The 21,045-nt window shown below is 40.3% G+C and overlaps 3 protein-coding genes across 3 annotated transcripts; 2 read left to right on the forward strand and 1 right to left on the reverse strand.

The window, feature by feature from the left end:
* The first annotated feature begins 1,442 nt into the window (after positions 1-1,442).
* On the forward strand, positions 1,443-7,166 carry LOC110057903 (peroxisomal N(1)-acetyl-spermine/spermidine oxidase-like). Its single transcript, XM_020764513.2, has 2 exons — positions 1,443-1,902; positions 5,536-7,166. Exon 2 carries the CDS (start codon positions 5,551-5,553, stop codon positions 7,072-7,074), a length of 1,524 nt encoding a protein of 507 aa, XP_020620172.1. The 5' UTR covers positions 1,443-1,902; positions 5,536-5,550; the 3' UTR covers positions 7,075-7,166.
* A 949-nt stretch (positions 7,167-8,115) lies between these two features.
* LOC110057904 (uncharacterized) lies at positions 8,116-11,073 on the forward strand. The gene is made up of 3 exons (XM_089283402.1): positions 8,116-8,400; positions 8,888-9,140; positions 9,882-11,073. Exons 1-3 carry the CDS (start codon positions 8,120-8,122, stop codon positions 10,338-10,340), a joined length of 993 nt encoding a protein of 330 aa, XP_089139528.1. The 5' UTR covers positions 8,116-8,119; the 3' UTR covers positions 10,341-11,073.
* On the reverse strand, positions 10,859-19,119 carry LOC110057812 (gamma-aminobutyric acid receptor subunit pi-like). Its single transcript, XM_020764412.2, has 8 exons — positions 18,961-19,119; positions 16,405-16,532; positions 15,258-15,322; positions 14,356-14,597; positions 13,859-13,941; positions 13,630-13,752; positions 12,644-13,002; positions 10,859-12,009 (listed from the first exon to the last, which is right to left on the reverse strand). Exons 1-8 carry the CDS (start codon positions 19,038-19,040, stop codon positions 11,680-11,682), a joined length of 1,410 nt encoding a protein of 469 aa, XP_020620071.1. The 5' UTR covers positions 19,041-19,119; the 3' UTR covers positions 10,859-11,679.
* Positions 19,120-21,045: the final 1,926 nt, after the last annotated feature.

The following is a 21,045-nucleotide window of genomic DNA, read 5'->3' on the forward strand; positions in this document are numbered from 1 at the left end:
TAACTGTTTTGGTAGCATGAGTGACCCGAAGAAAAAAAAACGAAAAAAAAAAAAAAAAATCGGTTTTGAACCTATTTCCAGCAAATTTGGCACACTGGAAGCCGAGAAAATTACTCTATTTCCGGTCATCATTTTTCAGCTCTTTTCGTCATATCCCCCCCTCGGGAGGGTTTTGTAAAGTTAGCGAATTAGTTGCAAGCCACCGTAATGGTGATTGCTGTCGGCGAAATGTTTATTTGCTAAAAAATTGCGGCCAAATCTTTCGGAGATGGAAGTCAGGACATTTGTAAGGATACAGAAAGTAATTTGGGACCAGTTGCTGACTTGTAAGGCTGAAGTTATCCAGAAGTAAGGTTTTTTTAACGTGAACGTAACGAAGGCCACGCGGTGAATAAATTATCGGCTGTTCTCACTGTCTCGTTCTGTTTTTTGTTTCGTTCTCTTTTGGAGTCCGCCGAGGTCATTTTTTCGTCTAAATAACTTGAGAAAAGTTCGAAAAAGATGTTCCTCTTGAATTTTCAGCTTTCAGGCAATAATCCTGGATTTTTTTGACCGAAACGTAGGTTCACTGGTTATGTTAATGTGTTTCGGTGGCTATGGGCGACCGTCGCTTCCTTTGTCGACTCACGCAATGAAGCTAGGTTACAAAAAAAATCTAATAATATTTAGTTCTGGTTTTGTTTGATTTCGTTGAAATTTTAATATGATGAAGCTGGATTGTTAACGAATAGATTTTAATAGTGCAGATATGAGGTAGCTATTAACGCTAAAGTGATATATCGCTTCGATGTCAGGGTTTTGAAGAGATTTTTTTGCAACGTGTAGGTTCGGCGTGATTTTGTAATCTGAGATTTCTGTTGACCCTGAGGAAACAAGGTTTGGCGAGTAAACATTACCGATTGCGTAATTCAAAGTTGGCCGAGTGGAGATCTACGTCTGGTCTCCGACAAAAAAAAAATAAAAAAAAATAAACCAAGGGTAGAACATGAACCGCGCTCGGCCCATGGCCGCGCGGTTAAAAAGTTACACAGAAGGCAATGAAAGCAATGACACATTATTTCAAATAACTGTCACTTTAATCTGAAACATGAGCAATTTTTTGCCTTACTGAATTTTAGCTTTTCCCTGTTCTCGTTTTATTTTAACAACGACGTCGACTTTTTCCGTTTTCCTTCCTCCATTGCCGTGATGTTGACTTTGTAACCACACCTTGTTGTTTGCAGGCCCCACGGATATTATGCTGAGGTACCGGGCCTCCTAATTCCAGACTCGTTTTCCAATTTTATTTTTGCTTTGTTTTTGCTTTTCCGACCGACCGACCCAAAATCAGAAAACGCATTCGACAATAAACGAAAAAAAAAAAAACCCAAAACAACAGGGGATGGCCTTAGATCAAAAAGTAAATTCTTGGGATACCTCTTCATGTAAAAATACGTGAACTATCCCTCTCTTATTACCAGGCCTTTCCATTTCTCAGTTGCAAGTCGATTTCTCGAGCATAGCGATCGTCAATCTCTGGACGATCTTTTTCAGACACCAATCCTTTTTTCCACCATAGCAATCGTCAGTATTAATATTCAATCACTTTTTGGACCATAGCGACCATCATTCTCAATCAGCAATCGATAATCTCAACCACAGCGATCGACAATCTCAATCGCCAATCGATAATCTCAAATACAGCGATCGACATTTTCAATCACCAATCGATAAACTCAACCATAGCGATCGATTTCTTGATCACCAGTCGTGAACTCATACCACTTTTGACTGATATGGCCTCCCATACTATCCACTGTACGTGGCTGGGGATTGAGGACGGGATTGAGAGAGTAGTTCATTCATGATCACAGCCGCAACACACGATCTATCAGGGATAATATGCTGCTCTGATTGAGACGGGTAAGTTGTCCATGGACGTTTAATTTGAAAATTTATTAAACTGAGCGTAAATTTGAATTTAATTGAAGCTGGTTGTTTTTTTTTCTTTTTCTCGACTGATTCCAGGTTCAGGAGATAATTTTGGTAACCGCTTGTATGTTTTCACTGTAAAACAGAATATTTGAAAATACTGCATTCTAAAATGAGCACTAGCCAAATTTTGATTTTAAAATTCTTTAGTGCCTTCCAGGCTTTAACGGAACTGATCACATGAATCACACGACACGTGAGGTTGAGGGATGAATAAACAATTTCTTTTCTCTTACTCTTAGTCCCTTAAGTCTCGGGCCATCGTAGAATTTTAATATCGAAACTGGAGCCCGTTTCTCGAAGGTCCTGAAAAGTTTTCGCACCCGGAAAGCCATAACAAAATCTCGAACCTTATGACTACAGAGCTGTTTTATTAACGTATTCTTAATATGAACAGAGGTTCCCTTCATATAAGAAATTTCAGGCGTATACACTTCTGCGTTTTTAGATACAGATGAACCAAAAATGGCTTTATGGGCCCGAAAAGTTCCCAGGGCTTTCGAGAAACTGGCCCCTGGACTCTTCACAGAACTGAAAATTATCATAAATTATTCAAATAAGGCTCGGCTAAACACAACATGGCCAAATGTGTACAACGTGTTGTGCCCAACAATGTTCCAATGTTGCCTTTAGATGTTGCATCCATTTTGGTGGATCATGTTTACTGTAGACAGTGTTGGTCAACACCATGGAACAATATATCCACCGACACTTGGTGCATGGATACGTTGGCTGAGTATAGGTTGACTCTCGGCCAATACACGGCTGATATTATTGGCTGACAGACACATATATCGGCTGATGTATCGACCGATACCCAACCAACACACAACCAACACTCAACTGATATTCAAGTGCCACTCGACTGACTGTCAGCCGATATATTGGCTGTTCATTGTTCAACACTTGGCTGATACAAGGTCGGTATATACAAGGCCAATGTATCGACTGAGTGTTGGTTGATTTATTGGTTGAGGGTGTTGACCGACACTACCTACATTAAACAGTAAAGTAAACATGATCCCAAGCACCCCCCTTGCTTCTCTCTCTACTCTATGGTCAAAATCTCATTATTTAATATAGGAGAATCCTTTCATTGTTAACACAGAGGGAAGTCAGTTACAGGAAATTGGAAAGTAGCTGATAAATTATGCAAACACAGTCCTCTTGGATAAGGGCAAAAAACACGGACACCCCTCTGCAAATGTTAAGAAAAAAGTGGCTACTCTCTACCATACATTTTTGCTTGTGTGCTGTACACCAATTAGAAACATCTGAAATCTTTAACATCCATCAAGGTGTTAATTAGGCTTTTATGACTAGGTATGTTAAATCCAGTCACATTTGTTTCATTGTTTTCATATCATTAAACATAAATGTAAACCCTAATAGCTAGTTTGTTGGTACTCTCCTTGCAGTAATAATGAATCATCATATGAATGAGTTTCAAAATCTTCCAAGTTTTAATTGAGTATAGTCGGTTGAGAATCGACTAATTTTCGATCGATGCATATGAGTCAGTTGTCACAATCGGCCAACCATTGGCCGACTGTTGATCAAGTGTTGGATGTTGATTGAGATGTTGATAGAGGGTATCAATCAAGAGTATCGCTCAACACTCAATCCTAAATTATTGAGTACCATAATTTTGTGAATTAATTTATTTGAACACATACCGACTACAGTGAAGAAGCCTAGTAATATGGTATTTGTAATCTTTTGTTATTTGTACAGTTAACTTGAACCCAACACAACCTGCAACTCCCTAAATAACCTTTCTTTTATTAAGTCAAGCCATGAAGCCTTTCATGGGAGGCTGGTGTGGATACTTTCTGTAACAAAACATTTATGTGACATAATTAGTACAAGTACTGAATTTAATATAACTCTCTTGTTTTGAAGGAGATCACCATCAGATATTATAAAATAACTGAGCTACTATGCGCTCTCATTGGTCACTGTTTAGATAAGAGTACGTTAACCTGGTTGTGGCATTTTAGATTCATGCATATTTTTGAGAAATATTTTATGAAAGCAATAGAGGACTTTTCCACGCTTACATTGTCCCATCTGAATTCTCAAAAGTTATACAAACCCTTGACCGTGTCTCAGGTTTGCATAACTGTCTCAAATTCTCCCAGCCCCCCTCATGTTTAGACGAGGCTATGTAAACATGCAACAATTAAGTATTATATTGCTTAAATTGTAAGCTGGCAGGGTTTGCAAAGGAATCATGATGTTAAGCAAGGAAGTGAAAAAAATATGATTTCTAGAAGGCAACCTTATTTCAACTTCAGAGTTTCACACTGCCGAATTTCTGCGCAATCAGAATAGCGTTTCACATAAGTTTCATAAATTTTTCAACTAGACGTATAGAACATGCTTGTGGACCTTTATGACTTTTAAAGCATTGAGGGCACCTTTATGTGTGACCTATTGGTGATGAGGGTAAAAATTAGTGTGAGATGTGAAAAGTAACTGAAGACAATTTCAATTCTCAAATTCATGAATAAATTTGTTGTTAATAGTCTGTGTGACATGTGAATTTTGTGAAATTAATAATCAGTGTTTGAAACAGAAACTTTGCTCTCCCTTTGTTACTTTCTGTTGTTCTTGCTAGACCTTTCTGATGACTGTGGCATAGATGCAGTTAGAATAATTATCTATGGGTATTTCTGGAAAAGGTCTTTCAAAATATTTGATACATATGTCTGATTATGTTGTACATTTACTATGCAGTATTACTGTGTTACAGGTAATATAAATATATAGTATTACACATAGTCATTAATTGCGTTAGTCACTGGTTGATCGAACTTAATATTTTTTGATGTTAAGATAGGCAGATCTCAATTTATTAAGAGTCAGAAAGTAATAGGTGGGATACGGGGGGGGGGGGGGTTGGGAGAGAAGTTCTCCCATATGAAAAGGTAGGGATTTAGGGATGCTTGTTGGAAAATTTGAATTAAACCCCCAAAGGAGACCAATCTGGGCGTGGCTCAAGCTTTATTTCACTCCTAAAAGGTACCACCTAGATGGAAATGATAACATTTTGTTATTACTTCTTTGAGTGCACCATATGCGTGATAAAAATATAATTTGACCGCTAAAAATAGTCAGGTTTTATACTGACCCTAAGAACCTAAGTGAGACCAAAATTCTTGATTTACACCCCTAAGCAAGACAATGAAGATCAATGAACATCCCTGACCTTTTCACCTGGGAGTCACCCCTGGGGAAAGGGCATTCATTATTATTAACACAAGTCAAAAAATATTGGTATGATAAAGTATTATATGGATCATTCTAGACTACGAGTAGTCCCTCTTTTGCTTAGTCCATTGTGCGTGATGTGAAAGAAAACCGCAAGAAAAAAATGGCAGCGCGAAAATCCTGGAGGCGAGGAGCGCTCCTCGCCTCCAGGATTTTGCCTGGCCATTTTTTTTCTCGTGGTTTTCTTTCACGTCACGCACGACGGACTAAGCAAAAGAGAGACTACTCGTAGTCTAGGATAGTCTAGGATCATTCTTGTAATTTTAATGTTTCTTTTCTCTTGGATCTCAGCTTATATCTTTAGCAATGTCGTCAAAACCCAAAGTAGTGATAATTGGGGCGGGAATAGCTGGCCTGTGTGCCGCCAGCAAGTTGCACAAGTCTGGGCAAGTTGAGGTGTGTGTCCTGGAGGCCAGTGAGCGTGTGGGTGGCCGAATACACACTGGCAAGATTGGAGAGAATACAGTTGAGTTTGGGGCAGAATGGATTCATGGTACCGTGGACAATCCCATATTTGACCTGGCTTGCAATCTGCAATTCCTTCACAAATCAGATCTTGATAAGAAGTGGGTGAATGAAGACAGCCGAGAAAAACCACAGTCAGTTGCCACCACTCACTTGCAGCAACCTATTGATGATCAACTGATAGCGGAGGTTTGGGATGTATTTGATAACTTAATCTCTGAAACTGAAGATATCCACAAAATGATAAATTTCACCAAAGATACCAAAATGTCTGTTGGGGATTACTTACACCAAGGTTTCCAATGTTACCTTGATTCATGTACCTCAGACACTGCTACAACAAAAAAACTAAAGACTAACTTGTTTTCATTTTTCAAAGAAAGGGAATGTTCTAACAGTGGTTGTAATTCGCTGTATGATTTAAATCTTGTATGCTTTGGAGAGTACGTTTATTTAGGGGGTTCAAATTCCTGCCCTGTTCCCAGCGGTTTCGACAGAATTGCAAGAGCACTAGCAGCAGGACTGCTCAGTGGTTGTGTCCATTTTCAGCATGAAGTGGCAGAAATAAACTGGGTTGCTTCCAGTGAACCGGGTGAACCTCAAAGCAGTTATCACCCAGTGAAAATACTTTGTGGAAATGGTAGAACATTTGACGCAGATCACGTGATAGTAACAGTTTCTCTTGGCGTTCTCAAAGAAAAACACTCCACATTGTTCCGTCCTTCTTTGCCCACTGACAAAATAGCTGCGATTCAAGATCTTGGATTTGGTTATGTTGGCAAGATTTTTCTTGAGTTTGAACGACGTTTTTGGCCTTCGGATGAGTATAGCCTTCCACTGATTTGGGAAGACAAGGAAAGTTTGAAAAATAAAGCAGAAACTGCAAATTGCCCTTGGGTCCACCGGCTGTACTCATTGTACACAACTCGCCCCGGGGCTAATGTTTTACAGTCTTGGTTCCAAGGCAAAGAATCACTTCACATTGAAAGCACTTCGCCTCAAGAAGTTGGAAAACAATGCCTGGAAGCAATAAAAAAGTGCACCACTCTCGAATCATTGCCACCCATTGTGAATGTTGAGAGGACACAGTGGGGAACTAATCCTTGGACGAGAGGTTCATATTCTTTTGTGTCCAAAGCAGGCTCAGGGAGTGACTTTGACACCCTTGCCTCACCCCTTCCCTGCGAGTCAGCTGGTAGCAAGGAGGCCCCGGCCCTTCAGCTGATGTTCGCGGGTGAAGCGACACATCGCTATTTTTATGGTACGGTTCATGGAGCTTATTTGACAGGTGTTAGAGAGGCTGAGAGACTGTTAAAACATTTAAGTGATTCAATTTCAACTCCATTTCGGGATTCAAAGTTTTAAACCAGTTAAAACATTTTTCAACCAGTCAGACAAAGCGGGAAATAAATATCTTTTCGAACAAGCAAGTTCAATAAAGTATTTATTATAATGGCTCTTTTCATTCTGCTGATAAATTAATGCGTTTCCGCGATCCATTCTCGGTAAACGCGCGCGCGAAAAATAAGCATTTCTTTACGTTTCTCACGTCGCCTCTTTGAACATTTAACTGAAATATAAATTGTGCTCAAATCAGGGAGGTAAAAAGATTTCTATTTTTCTACTTAAACTTTCATTTTGTTCAATGAATTGAAAGAGCAATTTGCCGTCATTAATTCGTGAGCGGTCCATCTTAGCGGTCAGTGTCACAAGATTTGCATTCAAAATAGCCAAATGGAAACGTAAATAAGTACTCAGTAATTCCTAAATTTTTCATGAATTAAAAAAAGAATAACGCTAAGGAACAAATTTGATAAATTGAAAGAATAACGAGAAATGTAAAATCTTAATTGCTCGAGCTCCCATTTATTGTATGAGTGAGAAATTCGTAAATTTGGATTGCCTGGTCTCTGCCAATCAGAATGAAGTAATTTTCTCAGTCATATCGTTATCATAGTTATAAAGATTATAGCAAATATAATAACGTGTACGTTTCTCGGTGGCAAACTTTCAAAGAGTGATGTACACTGCAGGAAAATACAGAAACTCACAGCTGGGAATTTTATTAATGCGCTTTTCAACAACTTGTCTCGCAGTTGTGTAGATGATATGGTAAGGTTGTCCGGGGTTCTTGTTGGGTTACAAGTTGTAGCATTTTAGTTTTATTGGTTGAAAATATTATTTTCAGTCGTGACTTAAGTTTATGCTGTTTTCTGACAGTCGGAAAAGTCTTCCTGTGTCAGTAGTGAAGGTTAAAACACGGACATTGTGTTCAGTAGTATTTGTACAGCTGTAAACAAAAATAGTATACATTACGTATAACTGATGCTACTTTGTTTTTAATGAGCATTTAAATTATTCCATTAGAACGTATTGCTACTTGATTCAAAGACTGAGATACAGTTTTGAAATGCAGAGTTCGCCAGAAGTCGTTTTGATTTCATTCTCGGTGTTTAAATCTGTCCCTCCGAATGAATTTCGAGTGAACAAAAGCGGCCCTGACGACACACACGTACGCCTCCCAGATAACACACAAGTCTCAATCATTAGCGATAAAGAAGAGTTTACTAACACGTTGAAGACCAACATTGTAAAGTCAACTAGTGACCTGGAAGCTTTCCGCAATCAGATCCTTAATCGTCCGCTTTTGCTGTTTGTAACTTGCGGCAAACACGTCCCACACGGGCAAAGGTACGTCTTACAGCTTAAGCTTTTGGTTTGTAAATTTTGCCGTTAGAACTTAAAACCAGTCACTTTTTTACCTTCAATATCGTTTTAATGCGGTATTACCTCAAGGTATACATCTAGCTGACATATTTTGATCTCTTTGGGTTACGGAATACTTCAAGCGCCAGAAACTGGTCGTATCAAAGTCTCGCCGATTTTGCTAGAAGACGAAATCGTTTGGAAAAAAAATTGTCGAGATTTCACGAGACAAACGGATGAATTATTTACCTTTTCAATGGCTGGATTTGCTAAATAGCCGAAAAACACGACTCGGCCAATTTTCGTGAATAAAATTCTTGATACACCTGCGGAGCCAATTGTAAGGTTTTCAACTCTTCGTCAGTTAGGCCTCAAAAACAAACTACAGTCTACACAATTAAAGCTAACAGTGTTGAAAATTAAGCTGACGTCTCTTTCTTATTTTATTTCCTTTTTTGTGAACGACGATCAGATTGAACAACAGGGGACAATACTTGAGTTTTCGGGATCCCGAGTGGTGGATCCAATCTAACAGCACACCCTGGCGGAACCCCTATGCCCGGTGGGGTAATGAGCACGGTACCTCCTTTTACGAGGAGCGATATATTCGACCGGAGTTTGTGGTCAGCGTTGATACTTCCAATCCTAACGTGAGACGTAAATTAGAAGATGGACTCGACATGGCTGAGGACATGCTGCGTGAAAAAGCGAGTTTTGCTATAGAGGTCAGTGGTCTTGATTGATTTTAAAATATGAATTCTTCTCGAAGCAAGGTCGGTGGCCGCGCACGCGAGACTTAGTTTGATTCAGTATGATTTTGCCATTTCATAGAGCTGATTCTTTCGTCCTGGCGGGGTTCGAATTCATATCAGGATTTAGCAAACTACTGCTGGCGGAATAAAAACATAGAAGACAGTATAATAAGAGCGGCTAAACAAAACATCTGTAATGAAAAAATTCTACCGGTAGACTTGGCTCATGCAGCTAAAACGAGGTCGAGGTCCCTCGAGATAGGTACACGTATTACTTGTTTTCGAGCGAGAATGACAGTACAAAAATGTCATTATCAGACGTAGTAAGACTTCAAAGTTGTTGATTCCTTGACAGCTAAACAGTCGAATTTTCATTTTGGCCGGCGCGCGGTCTTTGAACAAAAGGGTCAGAAGACTCAAAATAGCGAGAGAGTGAGAGTAGACGCTTAAACGAACGAAACGCTAACTGACAGAACCAATCAGATTGGCAGATTTCCAATAGAACTCAGCTAAGTGTCGTGGCTACTGAAATACTTTGTAATGCTCAAAAATAATTTCACCTGCTTTGAATATGCTTGTAGAGCCCGTAGCAAGGAAGGGTAATGACTCCCAGTTATTATGGAACATAATCGCTTCACATTTGTGCATTGAACATTGAATCAAGGACAAGTAAGTCGATTTTCTAAAGAGACGCTCGGATATCTTTCTCGACAGTTTAACTTCAATCCCATGATTCTTCGTTGGTGGAAGAGTCAAGGGATCAAGCGGTACGACTCGTTGGAATGTCTTGAAATGACGGCAACGGTTGGAGCCAATTTTGTGGTCACAAACTGTTCTGCTGTCAATCATTTCTTCGACTGTCACCCAGCCTGGTGCGCCTGTTGGCCTTGTTATCTTCTGTTGGCAGTCCCTTACAAGATCTGGCGTAACGCGGTGCAAGGAATTCGTGACGTGTCTGTCATGATGGAAGGAAATGCGCTCTCTACTAATCCTGGTTCCAATTACTGCTTGGCTGACCTTCACCAGTTCCCTGTGCACAGTACTCAGCCCAGCGTTGGGGGCATGGTACCTAGTGCAGTTCCTGGAGTAGCTCATGGGATTCCTGTCCATACATTTCTGCCTCCGCCTTCCTTGCATGGAACTCTGGATAATCCACGCTTCAAGACAAACTAGATAACACACACTTGGAAAAAAGGGGTGTTTGTGGAGGCGGGGGTGGGGGGGGGGGGGGGTGAAGGCGTTAAATGTTCTTTTCAGGGCGTTGCATGGTTATCGGTGAGCCTATTACTGGAGAGGGAAAATTATAATTACGGATATATGCAGACTATCGGTCTCCCCGTTCACCTCCCTCCCTCCCCCCCCCCCCCCCCCATCCTTTTCCCTCTCCATCTGAAGAAAACACTGACTGCCCATCAATATCTAATCAGGCTGCGCACAGTCAACATGATGACGTGATGAAAATATAGAAGAAGTCTAACGTCGTGATGTACTAGCAAATTCTCGCCACAAACATTTGAAGAAATAAATGGCAATCAGTATAGAAGCTTAGTCTTTCAAGATGGCAAGGAAAGGGTTCCCCAAAATCAAACAGACCCTTGGGATCTTTCACAGTCGTTTTATAAAGTAGAAAATCTTTTTGTTGTTTGGGCTGCCATTTTGAACATCAAAGAGTACAAATTAATGAGATAGAATGAGTTGGCTACAAAGTTTAATTCTTTTATTTATTCCTTCTTGATGATTAATTAAAAGAGGCGCTGGTTTTCTAGGAACACTAATGTGACGATTAATTTGTTATTCTTAATCGCTCCATTTTCGCCTGTAGGTATATTTTGTGCAGTTCTTGTGAATGTTTGTAACAAATAATGCAAACGACCTTAACAGTTGGAATAAAACAAAAAGGTTTTCATTGGAGTGGTTTTCATCCAAACAGGAAACACGAACTCGAAACAAATGCACATAAATGACAACATAAACTTTTGATATCGGGAAAATGTTTTGAAAAACGGTAGTTTATTTGGAATTTCTGCGCGCTTAACGCAGCGTCCACGCTACGCCGGAGAAATTTAAAAACGCAGCTTTATTTCTATGGTTAGGCCCACCGTCCATACTAATTCGTCGCGAAATCGAAAACGCTCCTCAAAGTGGAGAAATTTGAAAACAATGGCTTTTCGTTTTCGTGTGGACGGAAAATATTTTAAAAACGGAACTTTTCGAAAACAATGACGTAAAGATAATCTTGCGATTTCCCTGACGAGGTTTCCCTCAAACACAAATCCAAAATGACCGGTAATTGTTGCGTTTTTAAATTCCTCCAGCGCAGTGTGGACGGAAAACATTTGATGCTCTTCTTGAGTGAGACCTCCGTTTTCAAATTCCTTCAGCGTAGTGCTCACGGGGCCTAAGTCGACTGAAGATGCTTCAAGTTTGACGATCCGCTCAGTACAAGGTTGTACGCTTGAGCAAAGCTTCTGCATTGAAGTTCATTTTTCACTGGAAAGCAACACTGACTTATTCAGCGAGAAAGAAATACGGCCCAATACGCGATACTCAACACCAAGAAAGTCAGTGGAAATGTCAAGCGGCATAACTCGTCCAGTTTTGTTGCCCAGCAAACCACAAATCGCTCTCTGAATCGGGGTTTGTGAGATCTGAAGAACGACTGCTTTTTATTTACTTCTGCTGCTGTGTTGTGCACAGTGTCAGTAGTTGGCAGGAAGTTGGTCCACTGTAGAAAGTCTTGAGAATTCCCTGTGGTTAGTACATCCATGAATCCCGCGTTAACCACACCATTTGCTACTGTTTTGGCCTTGGGACGAGAATTGGAAGGGATGGACTCCTTTACCTAAGTAGATATCGGATACAAAATATTTTAGTATAAATCTACTAGGTATTCTATCATGAATGACGCTCGCTGTTTGGCCACGCTACTTGTTAACAAACTGACGACCGTGTCTTCGCGTTTTCGAAGTGTCTGTGAAGATCATGAAGATTAATATTAAAGTTTTGAACGACTAGTAGATTTTCACTTAAACAATTAGATTATTCGTTCTCGATTTCTAAGCTTAAGTGTGATAGTTATTCGGACTGTGCCCTCTCAACTATCACGCGATGGACATCTCGAGCTCATAAACTAATTGTTAATTAGAAATCTTTAGTTAGTGTCATATAAGCATTAGCTAAAGGTAACGGAACCCACTTGGAACCTCTTTCGGTCGAAGAGAAAACGGGCGGAGCCAGAAAATGCGGTATTTAATCTTCAAAGTCTGTACAGGTTAAATCCATTCCAATCAATGATGTGAATATAAGGCGCCATGAAGTGGCTAGGAGTATTGTTAACCTCCCTCCCCCTTGCATGGGACGTTATGAGCAATCCACCCCACTAGCCCCAGAATTTTTTCAGGTTGCTAAACAGTTTACTAAAGCCATCTATCCCGTTTTCTACGGTAATGCTTAGTATATCCAGTTAGGTCACTCACTGCCTCTGTGTCGTTTTTCTTGTGGTGTTCCCTATTCTCCATCAATCTCTTTGCGTAATGGACAATAGCGTACTCAACCATGCAGCTGAAGACAAACACAAAACACGTGATCAGGTAGATATCAATTGCCCGTATGTAGGACACGCTAGGAAAGCCATCCTGTTCCCCAATTAGAAAGCTGCCTGATGCCAAGATCGTGATTGTTCCGAGCGATATTCGAGCTGGTGTCGCCTTGGTATCGATCCAAAAACCTACCCACGACAATGCTACGATCAGTGTAGCAGGCAGGTACCAACTTAGAAGGTAGAAGTTGATTCGTCGATTGAATTCGAACGTTATTGTAAGCCGTCCGTATTTACCTGAAACATAACAGAGCATAACAATGATCTTAAACAAGAAGTTACGGTAGTTATTTCACGCCCAATTGATAATTTACTATGACTTGATTCAAAACTCTACTTTTGTCTGATCGGTGTTAACTTAAACCAGGAGCTCCTGCTTAAACTCGTGGGTCTATAAGCCCCTTTGTACGACCCGGCCTCATGGTACAAAATCAACCATGCTGGGAAGCAAGCTACTCAGAAGGCAGACTTCCAAAACAAAGCAACTCGCACCAGTCCAACTTGAATTTCCTTTGTTTTGAAAGTTTAGTTTGACGTCATGGGCGATATCAACGGTCTCCCTTTCCTTTGACCGAGGAGTCAAAGATGGTCATGTGAATCAAAGGTGTTTGATTCACATTCAACCTTCCGTATACTAACAAGGAATTTCTCGATTTCTTGTTTTACTGGTGTTGAATACTTTTTTAATATCTGTGCACTCAGTGCACACCTTTGAACTGAGGTACATTGCGACCCTTACATTTAACTTAAAGCACGATGTTTTATCTAGTCTCAGTCATCTTATTTATTTGATTGATTAATCCCAATTCACCGTTTAACTAATCCTTCTCTTCTCTCAGTTAGTTACAGAAAAGAGATTCATACCTGATGTAAACTCTTGTGCTGTCACCGACTTCTCGTATGACATGAGCACAAAATGGGCGATATTTTCGTCCAATACTGTCAACTCACCCCATTCGTAATGAAGGTCCTCGTCTGTGTAGAAAACTGTTAAAAAAAATCAAGATAGTCTTACTAGTTCCTCAAGGGGCCGGGGAGAGGGGGAGGGGTCGGCAGGGGTCGGCATGGGGTGATAAACAATCCAGGTACTTACAACTAGTGATGTTCAAAAAGCAGGTCTGTTTGTCCATGGGAAAATCATGAAAGGTCATAGAGCAAGACAGTGTCATGCTGAGTCTGCAAAACAACAACAATGCGAACAAAAAATGGATGATTATTGTTTGATTAAGAAGAACCCCTCTGATCGAAAAATTTTTACTGGACAGATACCGCGAATTGAGTTTGACGAGTAAAGCATTTTCGACATTGTCGAGTGGCATAATGGATAGTAATAGTTAAACGTTTTTCTTGGTTGAGGTTGACAGTGTTTCAGCAAGAAAGAAGGGAAAGCACCAGTTCACGTGTTTGTGCTGTTTCCTTCTATCACACTGAAACACCTTGAGCTTCAATCAAGAAACCGTGAACCACATTACCCATATTACCTTTCAAAATTGTTGCTTGCGCTAATACACTTATACGCTTTTGTAGGACAACCTTTCTTAAAACAGCTGCATTATATTATGATATTTTAGTCAATGACAGTCAGAATACCTGGTGCTAAAAAGCACATCTCCGTTGGGCGATATACGTAAACCCTCACTTGCAGGGACTGCACTATCAGTCTGTACCGTCTGTATAGACTTAATGCCGTAAATATACGTGTCCGGAGTCCACAAGTCTTTCACTAAATCAACCTTGAAGACAATAAACTTCTTTCCCCCTGCTTGTTGCTCAGCATATGCCAGATTAGGGTCATGCCATCTCTGTCTGAAGAAGAACTCTATGGAAAAGTCCTACAGGGTGCACAAAATTTGTTTTCAGTTCAGCCAATAGCAAGAACAATACATGATAGTATTTTACATAACGACTCCTGGCGATAATCCTAAAAAAGCTTTCTTTCTACAAGATGGAGGAAAAACTGATGTTTGACTGTTTCGTACGCAGCGATCCTGAAGGAACACAAACCGCTGGCTACGGAACTCAAAGTACTGTAAATACTTCTTCATTATATTATTACAGAAATAAAATAGATTTTATAAGTTAGTCAGTTGGACACTAGCAAAGAAGAGAGCTGAAAAAATGTAGTAGCAACAGTTAGATTATGAGCTCGTGATAGTTGACGAGAGAGCGAACTATCTGATTTTTTTAGTATAAATCTACTATTTCAAAACGTTATCTAAACAACATAATAGATAGTGAGCAGCGTGGCCAATAAGAGAGCGGCATTTGTGATTGAACAATAGTAGATTTATACCAAATGTAAGCTACTAGGTTACGTCGAACCGCTTGGTTCGCTTTGTCAATGCTTAATAAATAGTACAAGGAATAGTGAGAAGAGTCAAACCCTCATGAAAACATAAATTTTAAATTTACCATGATTCGTTTTAAAATTATGTTTAAGTGAATGGATACCGTTAGGTTCATTACGTGCTGATAAAATCGATATATCATACCATGTCGCTAGTATCAACCTGAAGTGACGCAATTTCGATAGAGACATTAACAAACACAGGGTCATCTGAAAGAAGAAAACAGAAGAGAGATGACGTCATATGCCGGCGGCTAGAGGAAACTCTCATTTGAAAGTTAACCTCTTTTTATTTCAGAACCAAAATAAATTCTCTAGTTAGCTTATTATAATTTTAACAAATAGATTCCATGTTGCCGTGCGTCTGTTCAGTAATGGATCACAGTTGATGTCAAAATATGGTAAGAACAAAAATGCGGCACACGAGCACGAAGGGGAATGTCACTGTTTTAGATGACATTGAAACGTACAAATAAATGTTAATGACTTCATTTTTTGTCTGTCCTCCAATAGATCATAAATAAGAACCAATCAAAATGCCGAGACATATGCCACAATTTAGCGATAGACCATTCACATTTCTTTTCTTTTCTTTTTTAATTTTGTATTTTTTTCAGTCTGTTTTTTTTACATAATCTAATTTTTTAAATACTTTTTATAAGCCTTTTAGCCATTTCTGAAATTTGTACAGATTGATTTTCGATGATAGACATAACCGCGTTTTTAATTCATCTTTTATGCAATGTTCTGACAATGTAGTTGGGCTACTGATTTGTTAGTACTGACAGACTGACGGACTGACGGACTGACGGACTGACTGGACTGACTGGACTGACAGACTGACGGACTGACGGACTGACGGACTGACGGACTGACGGACTGACAGACTGACAGACTGACTGACTGACAGACTGACGGACTGACGGACTGATTGACTGACGGACTGATTGACTGACGGACTGGACTGACGGACTGACGGACTGGACTGACGGACTGACAGACTGACGGACGATAGACTGACAGACTGATTGATTGCCTTATTTATTAGAGGTATGAGGAAGTTCGCAAAAATGTAATATGGCCAAACACACACTCATCAAAGGGGCCCTTAAGTAGCCGGTGTACTTCGAGCAACAGCTGAAAGTAAATCTGGATTGACCTGCGATGGCTGAAATGGATTGCAATACATGAGCGAACGTGAACATGAGAGCTAGCCAGTGTTCAGCTGAGCCAGCTAGTAGCAAACAGCAGCGCTTCTTATGATAAAGAGTGGTAAACAAATTCTTGCTTACCTCTTGGGAAGATGGTTTTTGGGCGCCGCGTCTTGTCATAATGGATGCCATTTTTCACACAGTAAACCAGGTCTTGAGTTGTTTTGTAGACAGATACGTTGCAGCGACTATCGTCTGCTAAAATGCATCTGAAAAACAGAAATGTCCTTTATTCCTAAGAATAAGCATTTACTTGTGGGTGACAGACAGACTGATAGACATGAGTAAGTTTTTCATTACACGTTCATTGCCCTGCAAATCAAACTCATTACCAACTTTAATTTGTTTGTGATAATGCCCTTTTCATAAAGCTACTATAACACGGGTACATTTAATCGACTATTTCAAGGACGTAATCCAATGCCACATTGTCTATTCAGTCCGGTGTCCGCTTAATAGAGGTTTCTAACAATAGAAATTAGCCAATAAAATTTATTCTGGTGTCCGCGTCCGCTTAATAGAGGTGTCTGCTGAACAGGGGCTCGTTATAAAGGGAAATATAACACGTGAATTTCGGGACCAGGGTGAGTGTGACGTGTCCGCTTAATAGAGGGTGTCGGCTTAATTGGGATAACGAAGTTAAACAGTTTCATTGGCCTATCCATCATGGTATATGACCAATCATTTCATTGGATAATGCAATTCGAGAGTTTTCATTGGCTTAGCCATCATGGGTCATGAGATCTCATATCATGTTCCACAAATATAGTAAGCGTACGCGTGATATTTTGGGGCGTTGTTTCTTTACTTAAGTTAAACTTTCTATATTTTGAGAGCGTTTTTAATAAAACAATATATCAAAAAATTATTCCACTCGCGCTTGCTGGATATGAGATGATTATAGCTCTCTCCTCCGTAGAGGCTCCCCATGGGAAATTTGGCTATTTACCATCCAACGCGCCCTCGTGGAATAATTGTTCAGTAATTATAATGAGCTAAAGATAAACAGACTCCTCGCGTGTATATAGGCTGTCACCTGACTGTTGCAACTGCTCGAGACTCTTTGGGAGCTCTCAGGAACACGAATTTCGTCCGTTCTGATACATCAGTTATCAAACATTTGTGTTCCTTTGATTTAAAACGGTTCTCGACAGTGTCGACACAGCATCAACACAACTTGAGGGCGTTCGAACGTTCAGCTTGGTGTGAATAAGGAACTCCGAAATGTTTATAAGGCCTCGTTCACACTACGCCGGAGAAAGTTGAAAACGCAGCTTTTTTTTCTACGGTTAGGCCTTCCTTCCACATTATTCTGTCACGAAAACGGAGCTTTTCGAGAACGCTTTTCAAACCGGAAGAATTTGGAAATGCCAGCTTGGAGTTTTAGTGTGGGCGTAAAACATTTTGAAAAGGAGCTTTTCGAAAACGATGACATCACGATATATTATGGGATTTTTCCGTACGAGCTTTCCTCAAAGACAAATCCAAAATGACCGGTGATTGTTGCGTTTTTAGATTTCTCCGGCATAGTGTTTTCAAATTTAACTAGCGTCGTGTGGACGGGGCCTCTGTGGAAAGAGAAAACTGCGTTTGGTTCCAATCGCAATTTATAGCGTGAATTAATCTATTGCAAACAATTCAGTCACCCGCATATAAACAAAACATTGTCATTCAGCGCAACAGACTTCATGCAGACTATACGCCACAAACATCAAACAATTTTCTGGAGCAATTTTAATACATCAAAATTGTTTTGGACGACGTTCAGCTGTGTGAGTTAATTAACAGACCCAAAATCACGATTAAATATCACGAGAAGTTAACATAAGAGAGAAAATTCCTTTTTCCAAGTTACGTTTCAGCGAAAGAAAAGATACGAACAGGTACAGCTCCGGGCTGTTTGTCGAAAACTGATTAACACTAATGAGGATTTAAACTGAAGCAAGATTTTCTTGCCTTTTGAATTTGTTCAATAGCGCTTTGAACCGCTGATTTTAGTTTGCTTGACCAGAATCGAAAACTGATGGAAAAAAAGAAAATGATAATAATAATAAAAAAATAATTCTGTTGATAACTTGTGCGAAACAACATTCAACGTCATTTGAATACTGCCCGATTTCATAAAGGGATTTGTTGGTAGGCTAGCTCATTACGTGGACTGCATTGTAACAGCCCAGTACTAGCATAGAGGAACTTGCTGCTTAGCGAAGGCCAGCTAAGCGTAAACAACACAAGAGTAACGATTTACTGGAGTGATTTCCTATGAAAATAGTATTTCTCCGTGTGACAAAAATTGAGCTGAATCCGGCATAACTGTTATGGGATTTAGGTCTAGACGGCTATACCATCGGAAATAAAATTTTAATTAGTGCATCAAATATTGGAAAAAATAATCGTGTATTGCTCGCGCTCTGTACATTATAGGTGCGTTCCGCCGTCCGACATTCAGCACAGTATCTCGATGTACTCTGCAAAAGTAATCATCAACGTTTTATGTATTCCAGACAACTCTCTTCAAGGTTGAATTTACCTTGTGACAATTCACCTCACGTTTGGCGACGAATGTGGGATGAAGCTTGTGTTAACGTTAGATGATAGTGGTAGTAATCTGTAAGTTTTTTTTATAACAGTTTTTACCTGAGGATGAATCCACTGCACCCCATCATCAGAACTACAGCCAAGATTGACTTAGTCATGCTGCCGATCTCGAAACGCATGATACAAAACTATGACTTCTGAAACACAATTTTAGGCGACGAGCTCTTGTGATAACGCATGTAATTTACCCGCTGCGAAAAATTTAAACTGTATAAATTATGCATGCAACACTAGGCAACCCGATAGTAAAGGTGTCTAACATGAACAGGTGTTCGTGTTTCAAGGGGCACGGTGCTGATAGCCTAACGATATGCCTGGGTTGGCCGTGCCACTGATTGGCTAAGGACACAACACCTACTTTCTGATTGGTTACTGACCGTTGCTGGAGTCTTAAACAGCAATTATAGACCTCAGCCGAACGTGAATCCAAAGTAACCACAAAAAGACTTTCCAAAGTCGTTGGCAATGCGTTTAACGAAAGCATTCACATTTACTGTAACTGTCAACGCCCAAAGCTATTTTATACCACTGCACAACTGCGAACTTGCTTTCACCACTCTAAGATTGTTTGGTTGTTACCAGACGAATTCAGAGCGCAGTAAACCCCTATGCGTCAGTAGTTACCGGATGGAGGAGATCAAGAAAGCAAAATGATCACGCCTTTCCTCTTTCATTTGTTTCCCCTATGTGTGTTTTTCATTTCGCCTCTTAATTTTTGCTTGGTAGAATAAGCAGGTTTGTTTATTTTAAAGTACAACAGGGGAGTAGTCAACAATGAATTGCAAATTCATTGATTGAACTGGCTTTAGAAAGGAATTCAAAGTGTAGGCAAATTTTTCTCGTGAGGACACTTCTTCTTTAGTTAGCTTGTTTTGAAAATGTCGCGTCAAAGGAAACAGGGAAAGCAAAATGAAATGAGATATTTCCTAGTGCTTATCCAACGGGACAAAGCGTACAACTGAGCGTTGATGAGGGAGATAACTTGGTGATTATGCAAGGCAAGATGGCGGCAGCACGTGCTCTCTCCGCTCTCCTCGATTTACCGTTATTGCCTCTTTTTTTCTTCCCTCTGGGTTCCTTTTTAGTCACAGAACAACAGATTGTAACCATGCTTGATATGTACTACACCTTTGAGTCACGCGCGCTAGCGGCGAAGAGCAAAGCGATCCGGCGGGAAGGAGTCTGGTGAAGAGGTGCCAAGAAAGTTTCTCGTTTCGCGGCTTCGCAGCTCGATTTCGCTCTCGCGGCTATGCCGCGCGCTCTTGCTCCAACGTGAACCTGCTCGCAGGCTAGATATGTAGGCGTCATATGGGAAGGATACTATAACAGCGATACAAATTCCCTTCCCTCCTTCTTGTCTTTTGTATGCTTACGATTTCAGCTGCATGAGTGGGAGACGAACGTTTCTGCAAGGTCGACTGCCCAATGATGTGGATGGTGCTCGATCATTTCAACTGATCAGACTGTCTGGGGATATTCATCCAAACCCAGGTCCACCTAGGCCTGGGATTTAAGTATCCTTGTAGAGAATGTTAACGGAGTGTACGAAGCAACCAGGACACCATTTTGTGCTACAACTGTGATTGCTGGTTTCATGCGAATTGTGCTGGTATGAGCAAACAAACTTTTAAATGTTATCCACACCGGCATAACCTGGATTAAGAACATTCTTTTTGTGCACTACCCAAATTAAATGATTCGTTCTTTGATGACGATCTTCGAAGGATACAAACTCCAACTGGAATCTAAGTATAAATGTTCGTGATGCTTTCGAGGATGTTGACGACCGGATGTTGAAAACCTTCAAATCATCCGAGTATTCTTCCCATTCATGAACACAACTCACAAGGTTACTTCAAATTTCAACCCATAAACCAGGTTCTGGTAGAGAAATTGCTTCTGGATATAAATGTCCAAAAATCCTGTGGCCACGACACGATTTCTCCGAGACTACTTAAAGAGTCAGCGGCTGTGATTGCCAGGCCAATGGCTAATATAATTAACTCCTCTATCAGTCGATGTAGGTATCCAGCCTCGTGGAAAATGGGACAAGTCACTTCACTATTTAAACAAGATGACGAATTGAGTAAGGCAAACTACAAGCCGGTCACAGTTTTGCCAGGA

Source organism: Orbicella faveolata, unplaced genomic scaffold, assembly GCF_042242905.1.
Source record: "Orbicella faveolata isolate gen_17 unplaced genomic scaffold, um_ofav_v1 contig_12, whole genome shotgun sequence".
Lineage (NCBI taxonomy): Eukaryota > Metazoa > Cnidaria > Anthozoa > Scleractinia > Merulinidae > Orbicella > Orbicella faveolata.

Coding starts and splice junctions, on each gene's coding strand:
- LOC110057903 (XM_020764513.2), top strand. CDS start 5,551: ATGTCGTCAAAACCCAAAGTAGTGATAATTGGGGCGGGAATAGCTGGC.
- LOC110057904 (XM_089283402.1), top strand. CDS start 8,120: ATGCAGAGTTCGCCAGAAGTCGTTTTGATTTCATTCTCGGTGTTTAAA. Junction 8,401..8,887: donor CACGTCCCACACGGGCAAAG/GTACGTCTTACA, acceptor AACGACGATCAG/ATTGAACAACAGGGGACAAT. Junction 9,141..9,881: donor AAGCGAGTTTTGCTATAGAG/GTCAGTGGTCTT, acceptor CTTTCTCGACAG/TTTAACTTCAATCCCATGAT.
- LOC110057812 (XM_020764412.2), bottom strand. CDS start 19,040: ATGCGTTTCGAGATCGGCAGCATGACTAAGTCAATCTTGGCTGTAGTT. Junction 13,942..14,355: donor GATGTGCTTTTTAGCACCAG/GTATTCTGACTG, acceptor GTTGTTTTGCAG/ACTCAGCATGACACTGTCTT. Junction 13,003..13,629: donor AGCACAAGAGTTTACATCAG/GTATGAATCTCT, acceptor GTTATGTTTCAG/GTAAATACGGACGGCTTACA.